This window comes from Rhipicephalus microplus, chromosome 10 (assembly GCF_043290135.1).
Source record: "Rhipicephalus microplus isolate Deutch F79 chromosome 10, USDA_Rmic, whole genome shotgun sequence".
In the NCBI taxonomy this organism is placed as follows: Eukaryota; Metazoa; Arthropoda; class Arachnida; order Ixodida; family Ixodidae; genus Rhipicephalus; species Rhipicephalus microplus.
In genome coordinates this window covers 25,557,062-25,570,499 of record NC_134709.1, presented here as the reverse complement: position 1 = coordinate 25,570,499, position 13,438 = coordinate 25,557,062, and the positions used below count along the sequence as shown (strand labels likewise).

General features: G+C 50.4%; 2 protein-coding genes across 2 annotated transcripts in view; one reads left to right on the top strand and one right to left on the bottom strand.

Annotated features, from left to right (window-relative positions):
* LOC119181357 (TBC1 domain family member 2B) overlaps positions 1-13,438 on the top strand; it is a 199,220-nt gene that overhangs the window by 64,944 nt on the left and 120,838 nt on the right. The gene's annotated exons all lie outside the window — the stretch shown is intronic.
* The window catches only part of LOC142774649 (uncharacterized), a 150,612-nt gene that overhangs the window by 22,695 nt on the left and 114,479 nt on the right, over positions 1-13,438 (bottom strand). Inside the window, exon 2 of the mRNA XM_075875267.1 lies at positions 12,916-13,029. Coding sequence (XP_075731382.1) covers positions 12,916-13,029 — 114 coding nt within the window. The remainder of the gene's footprint in view (positions 1-12,915; positions 13,030-13,438) is intronic.

Here is a 13,438-nt window from a genome sequence, read left to right as displayed (position 1 = left end):
TGAGATGAAAAATACGAGGAAGAACATGGACTCTGCCTTCGAGTCATATTAAAGGAAAACAAACAAACAACGTTAACGCATTTTCTAACGCGAATTCATTTACGATATCACACACACATGCACACACACACAAGCTAACATTTTGGTGGGTAAAGGTGGCTTTACGGCGGTGCTTCACAACTCGACAGAAAAGCTAGCTTTGCAGCAATAGACAGGAATCATTTTCAGAAAATTTTGTCACGAATTGTTGCTTGAGGTGCGGGTTGTACGCGAGAAAATACGGTTTATAATACATGCATAACCGGATCGTAAACATAATGTCGTAATCATGCCACAGGTGCCGGTCGTCCTTACAACCGCAACTAGTTTTGGTTCGACCATAGGTGGACACCTGTTCAACTTCATATTTCGAATTCAAATAAAATGTATCGACGACCAATCGTGTAAAAAGAAACGGTACTTTGCATTCGTTGAAGGAATGGAATTTGGAAGGACTGCCTGTGAAAGAGTATACGTGTTACAAATTCGCGATGACAAACGAGGGCCGATCTACGAGTGACTACTATGTCGACTAACCGACTCCACCGAAAGAGCGAGCACCGCACGCTGCACGCAACTATCGAGTGGTCGCTCATATAGAGCACGCTAAAGCCGGATAGATCAGCGGCCGACGCGGTTTCGCCCCCCCCCCCCCCCGCGCTTCAGGAGAAGTCCCGAAGCCCCCCTTTCGTCGCCTATATTTCCTTTTTAATCCCTGTCAGCGTCCCGCATTACGCGAACACTCGAGCACGGGTCGAGTCCCGCTGTAATCCGCCCAATTCGATCTTCCCGTGGAGCAACACCATTTTTTTTTTACTTTATATCTAGCTGCGGCGCGCTCTGACGCGAGACTTAAGGAGACAAACGCCCGGTATAGAGTCCACAGCATTCCATCAACGCGGTGACGCAACGCGGTCAAGGACGAATAGCCCTGCCAGGGTTGCCGCAGGGTGGATTTGGAAAGGAAACAGAAGTTAAGCCAGAAGTCAAGCCAGAAGCAGCGATTTAGTTTTATCGCCAGACTTGTAGCGAGATAGAGCTGATGGGACATAAGAGTGTTTATTATTGATCCATAAGTAATACGATTCTGAATAAGCAAGATCATAAAAATTATAACTTTTTTCCACCTTGTGTGGCCTTAAAGCTACAGATTAGCTGCGCATAAATCAGTAAAATATTATAAATGCAGTGCGCCTCCATATGCTTCACGTAGAACGGTTAAATTTTGCCAGATGCACAGTTATCTGGGAGAACTCTAGGAATACTTTGTATATCAGCTCATCGGTCTTTTCTAAGCCTGTCAAGTAGCCACTGGAATGCGTTATGGGCGCTAACAGGATAGATATTCTTGGTGGTACGCTTAGTTACGTTGCTGTCAACCGCAAGTTACTAACCAGTTGCTTCGCTTATGAAGTGGGCGCGTTTTTTTTTTTAACGTGCGCGTACGGTGCACGTTAAAAAAGGGCGCAACGTAAACCCAAACGCGGCAAGCCGAGATAGAAGAGCTTACGACGATTCCTTCTTAACTGGGCCAGTTCATCCCGCTGCAATTTATGGTTACCTTTTTTCCGGTAATCTCATTTATTGAGCGCTGCTAGTCAGCACTCGCAAAAAAGAATTTCGCACCTAAACTAGCTTGGAAGCATCGTCAACTATTTCAGCCTATCCCGTACGCACACTCTAAAAAAAAGCGCGAGTAAAAAGGGTGCCTTTTTGTCCCACAACAATAATCGTCATCTATATTGCGTTCCATCCTTGCGCTATCGCCCCGCGCCCGGTACATTCCGGTCACGATCGACATGCCCATTATCGGGGTCACATTGCATTCTCGATAGGAAAGTGGCCAGCGTCGAGTTTTCAAGAAAGAAAGCGCACGCAAGCCTGATGACGATTATTGTTGCCGGACAAAAAGACACCCTCTTTACTCGATATTTTTTTTAGAGTGCACTCTTAATCCAAGAGGGGTAAAAAGAAATCACTGCATCAGAGGGTTCCGGCTGACTCGCTTCGCTATCTCGCGCACACTATCAACTGGCAAGCGCTTGAAAGTGAGGTAGCCTGTCTTATTTCATCTCAGAATGCACTCCCAAAATGTCCGTCAGCCAGGAATCATTGAAGGAGAACCCCCTTTCCCCGCCCCCGTCCCATACACCTTAGCTCGCTACTGCGTCGCCGAGGCACTCCTCCCGTTTTCAACGAGCGACTCGAAAATTGCCGACGCCATGGATAAGCAAGAAAAATGGTTCCCCGCGCGGATGGGTCGTAAAAAACTGAAACTGCGGCCGCCCCAGTATAGTAATGCGCGCCGCACGGATGTGCAGTATACCTTTCGGCGCAGCGGAAAGAGGCACTTCTTGCAACGATATCGCCGAGGCATCAAAGAAAGCCAACCGCAAAGGAGGCTGCCTCCACGGAACGAGAGACACTTCACGCGGGGAGTCGGTATGCGCGTGCAAATAATATCAAAGAGTGCGGCGGAAAAGGTAGATATAGGAGAAGAATAACGTGAGAGGAGGAGGCTTCTTTATTTTTCTTTATGCAACGCCGCCTGTACGTTGAAGCGGTGCGGCATTACGAACGGCTATAGCGGTATGCCTTGATATGCGGGGCTTAACGTCCCAAAACCACTATATGATTATGAGAGACGCCGTAGTGGAGGGCTCCGGAAATTTTGACCACCTGGGGTTCTTTAACGTGCACCCAAATCTGAGCACACGGGCCTACAACATTTCCGCCTCCATCGGAAAATGCAGCCGCCGCAGCTGGGATTCGAACCCGCGCCCTGCGGGTCAGCAGCCGCGTACCTTAGCCACTAGACCACCGCGGCGGGGCACTCTATAGCGGTATGTCCTCCTTTAGGAGAGAGAGCGGTAACTTGTCGTTGTATTCCTCCGCACGGCTAGTAGTGATTTGATTATATCCTCAGCGCCGAGCGAGCGATAACTACTTTGGCGCGTATGTCGTTGGTACAGTCACTCCGAAAAAAAATTAAGTTTGTATGTCACTCTTTCTGATGACTCTTGGCTTGTCACATACTTGACTGTCTGTGAAGGTGGACGTTCAGGGGCAAGATCGAAGCTTGATGAGACGCGAATTCCTGGAGCAATCTTGTCTTCTTCAAGATAGCTGTTATTGTCTTCCTCCATCATCATCATCATCATCATCATCATCATCATCATCATCGTCGTCGTCGTCGTCGTCGTCGTCGTCTTTCTCGAAGCTGCTGTCTTAAAGAAGACAACACCGCTCGTCAAAACGTTGGCACCAGCGTCAACCCGTGTTCCGAAATTTTGCATATTTCACTTTAGGAAGTCATGTCAACTCTCTGTCGAAGAGTCGCGCTTCCGACAACTGAATGCAACAAGTTGGCCTGAGCGCACTTATCCGCAATGGGCACTATTATTTCTTACTTGCGCGTGAGTTTGCCATTTTATAAATGTTCGTGTAGAGGCGCTATCGTGCGCCTTTCGCGGCGCTAAGCGGATCTTGAACGATGGATCCACATATACTACTCGGAGGTGGTGACGCGGTAGCGTCTGCGCGATGTGGCCGGTGGCGGCTCGTTTTCTCCGGCAATGGGTGCGACGTGTTCGGAATACGAGACCCAACCAGACGGGCGCTTGGGGATACCTTACACGTGTCACGCGCTGCACAACGCACCACTTCGCTCATTTTCCGCGGGGCGCAAGTATTGTTTCTGAGGGAGTATCAGTTGGCTGTACCGGTATACCGCGACATTTCTCGTCATCTTGTTGAATGTCTCTTATGTCTTTCCTTTGTTCGCGCGTCAAGCGGCGTCATGCCCCGTTTTCACGGTACCCGCCACGTGTGATCGCTGAGAATCGGTCCTTTTTTCACGTCCAGTGGTGCCCCCTGCCGTTTCGCTAGGAGGGCCCGCGACAACTGGTATCGACAGAAAGGAAGGTCTCCGAGATTAAGAGTAGTTTTGAGAAGTGTGGCAGCTTGGGCTAGTTGGTATGGCATGACGGTAGTTATAGCGCGAGAACAAAACCACGACACAGAGACAAGGACACGAAGGACACGAGCGCTCGTGTCCTTCGTGTCCTTGTCTCTGTGTCGTGGCTTTGTTCTCGCGCTATAACTATCGTAGTTTTGAGACTCGAGGGGAAAAATGGCGCATGCGCCGTCGTATCGTGTAAAGAGGGCGCGCATGCAGATCAGATTGGCAAGCAGACGGTTCGCGACGACGGCCGGTGTTTGTTTTCTTGTCTCGCGGGTTCCACACACTTGGCCCGCTGCAGACGAGTGCTGCATGTGCATTCACATTTCGAATTGTGCACTACCGAACGTATAGCGGGGCGCCGAGCGTTGCCTCCGAGACGGTTTACCCAGCGTATATACGGTATAAGCGACTACGTGCGTGTGAACATTTCGTTTGTTGTGGTTTTGAAAGAAAAACAAGAGACAGAAAGAAACAGCAGGTTATATAGCTGCACCCGGTCCGTGAGTACGTTACACTGATTTCAGACGAGCTGGCCACAATCTCTTCGCGCTCTTCTGTTTCCATCCTCTATTCCCTTTCTGGAAAATCCTTCGCTGTTTGTGTGTTTCTTTGATTGCTTCTTTCGGACACATCTGGGACGTGATACACACATCCAGGCGGTGTCGTCACATCGCCCACGTCACCACGGTCTCTTACGTAATAACGCGGGGTATTTCTCTCTCGATGGGTGCTAAAGAAGACTGGGTTGATTTCGCAGTCGAGGGGAGATTGGGGTAAAAACGAGAAACTATAGCTATTTCACGAAAATGCGAGTGACGCGGCGAAGGCGTGAAGAAATCCTATTCATCCCCGGCGTATATTGGGCCAGCCACTATACACTGTGTGCGGTAGATCTCTCCAAATCTCGAGGTGCCAGAACGGTCTCGGAGGTTGTCGTTCGGGGGGGGGGGGGGGGGGGGGTAGACGGCGCGTTTCGAAACGCGGCGTCGACACACTGCTCAAATCCGGGGCTCATCACTACATCACTATTCTCGGACACATACTATGTGAAACAAACACCATACGAGCTGAGAAAGAGCCTAATATAGAAATATAGATCACGCACGAACTACGGTGACTAACGATTAGCGTCACAAATTCCAAACATTCGAAACAAACACCCAACTATATTACATTTACTGGAAGACGGAATTTCAGCTAGATCATTTAAAAGAAAAATAACGAAAGAGTTTCTAGTGGTTGAAAGCGATGCTTTTCTTGATTTTTAAAATTTGTAGTTAATGATGTTTTTGTATTCGTTGCACCTTGTTCACTTTTGTCCCTTTGCCTGTTGTTCATTATACTCTAATTTGTCTTGTAGAGCAACTCGATTTCCTAGTCAACATGTCTCTTGGTAATTTGATTTGATAGAAAACATGGCTTTGTTTGTATTTGCCACCACTCGAATAAGGACTGTTTATATTTCTATTCTTTTTACTCACACTTCTCGCAGTTCCTGTTCGACTATGGTAACCGTGTAAGATAACACGTGATGTTGTAATTTTCTGCGTACTGTACTTGCGGTATGCTTCTGCTTTGCAACCAGGGTGGCACGACCAAGTCAGGCATTGACTTAGCCTTTAGTCGTGTCCCCCAAGGTAATCTTGTTCAATTTTGCCTTGAATAAAGCAAAGCAAACCAAACCAAACCAAGACGTAATCTTCGCGAATTTCCCAATGTCGCCGTCACTCCGCGGCGTGAGATAAGAGCCGTGTATACTGAGCGCGTTACTTTGCCTCGCTCGCGCATGCGCAGTACAGATCGGGCTATGGCGGAGTTGCGAAAACTCGCCGCCCGCGTCGACGCAACTGATCGTGGCTCCTGCTCTCGAAGTACGTCACAGAGCAAAGGAAAAAAAAAGGATATAAAAAAAAACAAGCTGCTGGAAGAGAAACAGCGCGCCGACACGTTCGTTTCCCTTTGCATATATACGGGCTCGGGAGGCGTCATTTCAACACCGGCGTATACAGTTCTGATTGAAACATATCTATACAGCGCCGCCGCCAACGTATGGGAAATGTTGAAAAAGGCAGCGTCGTCGTCTATGTAGAGCCGAAATGTTCTGGCATTGCTGAAACACGCGAATCGATGACGTTGCTCACTGGCGCGAGCGCGTACCTGTATCGTGATTTAGCCACATAGTAAGAAAAAATATGCCGCCTTCTTTTCATCATCTCATCGATATACATATATATTCTCGCCCGTTCGACAGTTCTTTATGAAGAGCTATATGAAGACTATCACGGTCAGCCCCGGAGCCGCCCAGTTCATCTCCGCAAGCCTCTTCGCGTTCTGTCCGTCGGTACATTGGAATATACGAACCGTATACTGATGGTCCCGTCTCCTTCACGTTGCTTTTCTTATCTTTTTTTATCTATGTATAGATTGTAGAGGCTTACTTTTCGAAGTGTGTGTATAAACCACGTGTGTTCGCATATTTTGATACGGTGTGCCCGCTTCTGCGTGGTATATACGTGTGTATCACCCCGTTTTACTTCCACGACGGTCGGCGCAGCACATTGCGATGCGCATATCCTCGGTGAATATATGTATAGTGCGGCCGAGTTTCGGCCTTTCCCGTATATAGCTAGGACGTGGTGATAAATTAGAGCGAACGAAGCGAGACAGACCGGAGGCGCTGCCAGCGGACAGAGCGTATATCTCAATGCCAGAGTGTGGTATAGTCCCGCAACTATATAGTGGCGCCCGGAAAGGGGTTAAATTTATCACGAGCAAACTTATGCATGCGTGGATGAGACAAAGGAGCAGTTGCCAACTCCGTAATACTGAGTCACGGCGACGAGGGGAAAAAAAATAATCAGGAGCCCGTGCCCTCCCCCCCTCCCTTTTTTTTGGAAAATGTAGGCAATCGAGTAAGCTTGGCGTGTTTGTGCTCGGAGTACTATTTTTCTTTTCCTTCTTTCTATCGCATTGCCCAATGTCCTCACTTTTTCTTTTTTTCTCGATGCCGGGAAATGCGCCTCCATCCACGTCACTAGGAGCGCAATACTTTTGTTGCTACAGGCAACAAAGACGCGGCCACTCAATCTCCTGACAACAAGGAAGTGTGGAAAATGTAGAAAGAAAGTGTAGCAGAGTGTAGCGATTGATTGATTAATTCATTGATATGTGGGGTTTAACGTCTCAAAAACACCGTATGGTTACGAGAGACGCCGTAGTGGAGGGCTCCGGAAAATTTCACCCACCTGGGGTTCTTCAACGTGCACCCAAATCTGAGCACACGGGCCTAGAACATTTCCACCTCCATCGTTCAATGAGCGTGCGACGCTCTCAGTGCAAGATATATGTTCAACAAGTTCGGCGAGCAAAATACGCAACGCCTCGGCTATCGTGGCCGCCTTTCGTATACCTGAATGTGCCCGCGAGTTCCGGGCATATACCTAACATGTCCTAATAGTTAGCTGTCACTAACCGACGTTATAAATTACTTACGGCACCGCCGTCTTCAAACACTATAATTCGGCGTTAGCCAGTGCGTGCAGTGCGGAGCGTAGACGGCCATTTTTTCGAGTGGGGGGAGGGCTGTACAACCGACCAAACACCCTTCAAGCGTGTTCGTGCGTGCGTTTGTATGCGTGTGTGTACATTTACAAGAGAGAGAGAGAGAGGAAACTTTATTAGAGCTTGGCCGGCAGCTTGGTCTTGGTGGCCTCAGATGGCGGCGCTGAGTCCCTGAACTCGGGCGGCATCTTCGGCCTGCCGGACAGCCCAGAGCTGGTCGTTGAGCTCCGAGCTTCTGAGCGCCGCCTCCCAGCGGCGGCGTCGCCGACGGAGAAGGTCCCCCGCGGCTCCCGCAGACGGGACGGCGGCGGGAACGAGTGAGCTCGAGGCTTCCTGTTGCCTGGTATTGGCAGCCGCCATAGGCGCATCGCGAACGGCGGCCGTTTCTCGACCATTGTTACCGGCGCATTCCCAGAGCATGTGGCGCAGCGTTGCTCTGTGCCCGCATGCTTTACATAGATCGGTAATGTGTAAGTGCGGGTAGCAGTGGCGTAAGACGACCGGGCTAGGGTAAGAGTGGGTTTGTAGTAAGCGATAGCTTACGGCATCGTGTCTGTTTAATTTGTCATGCGGTGGCGGGAACTTTCGCCTTTCCAGTCTGTAGTGTTGCGTAATATCTCGGAACGTGATGAGACGATCACCCCACGACCGTTGTGGTCTGTGTTGTCGCTGCGTGTCTGTCGAAGTGTCTCGATCCGGCAGATCAGAAGCCCCGTTCTCGGGAGCGGAGGCGGCGGCCACGGAATGTGCCACGGCTCGGCGAGTGAGACCTCGAGCCGCGGCGTGGGCCGCCTCGTTGCCCGGAAGCGGGACATCGGTGTGTGCCGGGGTCCAAAGGAGGAAGACTGTTAAATTTTGTTGTGGCGATCGCGACGCTGAGTCACCATCACCGCACATCTTAAGGATGCGGGCCGCTTCCCGCGAGACGCGGCCGCGCGCGAAGCCGCGGATTGCTGCCTGCGAGTCGCTGATTACGATCGTAGCGTTCGGCACCGTGGCGATTGCTAGGGCTATCGCGGCTTCTTCGGCCGCCTCCGTATGTCCCGTGGTCACCGTGGCGCTCGCGAGGCATTTGCCCGCACGGTCAACGACCGCAGCGGCGTGTGCGTGTCTCCCGTCCCCATATCTCGCGGCATCTACGTACACAACTTCGTCGCTAGTGCCGTACTTCTTTTGAAGGTCTCTAGCTCGCTGGTTACGGCGCCCGACGTGGTGCGTCGGGTGCATATTCTTAGGAAGCGGCGGAACAATTAGGCGGTCGCGAACCGAGGCAGGAACATCCGCTTTTTCTCCCTGCTGAGTGTGGTACCGGATGCCAAGTGACTCGAGGATGTGTCGACCCGTCTTAGACCCCGACAAGCGTTCGTTTTGCGAAACGACATGGGCCTCAATTAACTCGTCGAGTGAGTTGTGCAGTCCAAGTTCTAGTAACTTTTCAGTGCTCGCATTCAGTGGAACTCCAATTGCTCTCTTGAAAGCCTTTCGTATTATACATTCGATTTTGTTTTTTTCTGAGCCTAGCAATTTGAGGTAGGGGGCAACGTATGTTATACGGCTTATTGCGTACGCCTGCACTAGACGGATCGCGCAGTGTTCGCGCATACCAGTACGTCTGTTCGTGATACGACGTAGGAGTCGGATCGTGTCGTCTACCGAACGACGTAGTCTTCGCACCGTCTCACCATTATGGCCGTTTGCCTGCAGGTGTAACCCCAGAATTCTAATTTTGTCTACGTGTGGAATGGGAGTGCCATCTGCCAATAGAACGCTTATTTTGTAGCACTCCCTTTCCTCGTCGCGCGGGGTTTTGCGACCTCTACTTGTAGGTTTGTAGATTAGAAGTTCCGACTTGGTTGCCGAGCATTCGAGGCCCGTTCCTCGCAAGTACTCCTGAACTTCGTCTACACCTGCCTGGAGCGTACGCTCGACGTGACCATCACAACCTCCGCCGGGAACCCAGAGGGTGATGTCATCCGCGTAGATACTGTGATACAATCCTTGTATGCCTAATAATTTCTCGGGTAGCCCAATTAGAACTAAATTAAAGAGTAATGGCGAAATTACGGAGCCTTGTGGCGTGCCCCTCGAGCCCATCTAAATTCTTGCAGTTCCACATCTTCAACGACGACGCGTACGCGTCTGCCGGCAAGGAAGTCACGTATGTAATTATATGTTTTTTGTCCTAGTCCTAATGTTTGAACTCTGTTTAAAATTGCTTCGTGTTTAACGCTGTCGAAGGCCTTTTTAATATCTAGGCCAAGGATCGCCTTGGTTGAGCTGGTAATGTCATCAACAATGTGGTGCTTCAGCTGAAGCAACGCGTCTTGTGCGGAGAGATTGCGGCGGAATCCTAGCATGGTGTGCGGAAATACATCGCGGACTTCGAGAAAGTCAGTCACGCGTTTGAGGACTGCGTGCTCCAGAACTTTTCCTACACAAGACGTGAGCGAAATTGGCCTTAGATTATCAAGCGCAACCTGCTTGCCCGGTTTAGGAATCATGATAACTCGAGCTCTTTTCCATGCTTCAGGAAGGGAACCGCGTTGCCAGCACTCGTTGACATAAGTCACAAATCGGGAGATTGACTCGTCATCTAAGTTGCGGAGAGCCTTGTTGTGCAGCGAGAGTTTCATTTTCTTGGTATATCTGGTTGTCGATACCAACAATGCTGAGGCGGTCCAAAAAGCGTCGTCGCGCCCTCTGGTCCACTGTCGCAGCAAACCGCGTTGCTGTCGACACTGTTGTCGGCCGCAGCTTCTATTTCACGTTGGCTACAAGCTTTCGTTCATGCTTCAATTATAGCGCAAGGGCGTATAGCATGCGGTATGAGCTTAGGCAAATTCATGTACCTGTCAATACCATGTTGGCTTGTCTTTTCATGCGTTGCAGCTCCCGCAAACGCTAGCGCCGAACCTCCCCCTGGTGTACTATTATGAGAGACTATGCACCGAACCATGGCTTCCGAGACACCCACCGGCGCGCAGTCTCAAGAGGCCATGCCCAAACCAAGCCCAGACTGGGCCCGCTCGCCTGTCGAGTCCAGCCGTGCCTGAATAATCTATGAAATCACAAAGAACGAGCGCTTTATACTCTACCGACGGTTAGCTTCCTTTTGGCGAAACTCGTGACGTCATCAGTCTCCGCACGTGACATCATGAAGAGACAAGCTTTCGATTGGTCCGTGTATGAGGGATATCAGTCGCGAATCGCCTGCTACCCTGCTTTGTCACGCAGTCGCACTCCCTTTCTCTTTTGTCTCGTTTGACTATAGTGCGCAATTGACTGATTTCGCTTCGTTTTTGTGCGTTCTAGACTGCGCAAGCGGTGGAGAGAGTGTGAAGCCTAAAAGTGCGAAAGCCCGATAGGCTCAACACTCAGTAGTTACATTATACGCGTGTTTTATATATATAAAAAAGAAACAATGTGTGGCGAGGAGGAGATGGCGCCTGTGGGTTAAGGTAGTGAATGTATTCCACGAGTGTTGAAGATTGGGCGAGTTGGTTCGTCGTACTTGAACTGGTATAGCGCATTACGGGGAAGAAGAAACGGCCGAGCAGACCGACACAAGAGGACAGATCGACACAAGAGGACAGAATCTATTCTGTCGTCTTTGAACTAAAAAAGTCGTTTACCGTTTCCCGCATATATAGGGTATACGAAAATATGGCGCGATGTACCCCCGAAAAAGAAAAACACGAGCGGTCATCATGCACGTGCCTGCTATAGTACTATCAGCGCCAAATGAAACCCCAACAGCGGCAAGCCTTCGCGATGGTATATCTGGTCATCACCATCCAGTTATCACCATTGACAAGCGCGCATATCTTGTTCGGCAACTCTTTGCATATATGCGTGCGTGTCTGTGGTGATAACTGGACGGTGCGCAGAATATCCCGAAACGCTAGCGCCGCGTTGCCTTTGGGTCCTGTTGCCGAAATGTTACCAATGCATGCCTGCATAATATCCAAACACGTCATCTCGGCCGCAGTGTCCAGTGCTTCGCGGCAGGCACCGGTCAAACACTCACCCCCGTTTTCACAAACGCTCCTCGACACGACTTTCACCCTTCGCTTGACAGAGTTGAGCACTGCGCCACCGCTCGGCTGGAAATGGCGCTGCGCTACTCAAGAGTCGCAGCAGATTATCGCTCATATGCAGTGACTTGTCGTGACTAGAGACGGCGCTCCCATCGGCTTTCTCAAGTGAAGGTGGAGCGTTGAGTGAAGGGGCGTTCTAGAATACGGGGGTCAGACCACGCTGCCGAGCGTTCGAGTTGCTTGCTGACGACTGTACAGTAGACCTCGAACGTTCAGGGACCACTAGGTTTAACAGAACAATTTCGCAGCATTTTGTGGCTGCATTGGGATGAACTGCGCAGAACACGTTGTTCGCGCGTTTTTGAACAGGCCGGAAATCTCAAATTCAAGGCTGTCCGCCGATGCAGCGGGAATGTACTGCTCCTTCTTGACTCGTGGTCTCCTAAACTTTAGTCGCCGGCTTTTGACGCTTATACGTCCTAATCAGCCGACAGTGCAGCGAAGTAATGGCACTGCTAACTCTATAGACGCCCTCAAACGTGGCGGCGCTATGATTTGCTCTATACATTTACACACGCACAGTTGGTGAACATCGTGTTCCAATTCATGAACACTATGAGGCGCTGATTGATTGACATGCGGGGTTTAACGTCCCAGAACCACCAAATGATTATGAGAGACGCAGTTAGTGAAGGGCTGCGGAAATTTCGACCACCTGGCGTTCTCTAAAAGGGTCGTGAAACGGTCGCTTTACAACGACAATGCGACACCGTCGGCAGCCACATGCACCAACTATATCAGCCCGAGCGGACCGTATAGACGCTTTGCCTATCGAGGAACGCGGAACTATATATGGCATATCGAGCGCGCGGAAGAGGCGCTCATCGGCGTCTGCCATACGCGATCCGCGTCCCACAAGAACGCTGCTCGATATGACGTCAGAGTGCGACGTAGTGCCGATTTCGTATGGCAAATGCGCTGATGGGTGTCCAGGTTTCACGCACTCGCAAGTATACCCTAGATTTCCGCTTTCCTCGATAGGCAAATCATTACTTATGATGACGTCACCTAGTTAGTGCGTGTGGACGTCGGTGGCGTCGCATTGTCGCTTGAGAACGAGCGTTTCACGACCGCTTTAACGTGCACCCAAATCTAAGCACACGGGCCTACAACATTTCCGCCTCCATCGGAAATGCAGCCGCCGCAGCCGGGATTCGAACCCGCGACCTGCGGGTCAGCAGCCGAGTACCTTAGCCACTAGACCACCTCGGCGAGGCCACTACGAGTTGCGAGCGTGTGTACTGCTGCACTCACGTGTTTCTCGTGGTGGTGGAAGCGCTCCTTGCTGTGCTTGTTGGACTTGTGCAGCTTGCGCCAGGTGTCGCTGCCCTCCAGTTCGCTGTGCGCCTTCTTCTCGGAGTGGTGCTTCTGCAACGAGAAGGAAAACAGAACACTTTAAGCCATCGGTGTTTGTTTAATGAGAAAAGAAGCAAAAAAAAAATAACATCACAGTTTCGCCACAAGGACGCGAAGCGACGCATGATATATAAACAAATAAAAATGTCACACGAAAAAAGCCTAAAAGCTCGCCGCCTTAGCAAGCGCGGCATCTGCAGCGAAGTGACCTGCGTGCGGTCTATGGCTTCAACGCAAACTTTGCGATGAAGTAACAGTACGTAGAAAGCTACTATATACTCTGGTCAGTTGTTAGGAAGTTGTTGCCACGGGCTCAAGGTTCTCAACGTAAGCATGGAATACAAGCTTGCCCTCACATACATATATTATATCTTTGAGGCATATTTCATCGATAGTTGCAGAATCGTCATTGCAAAATACC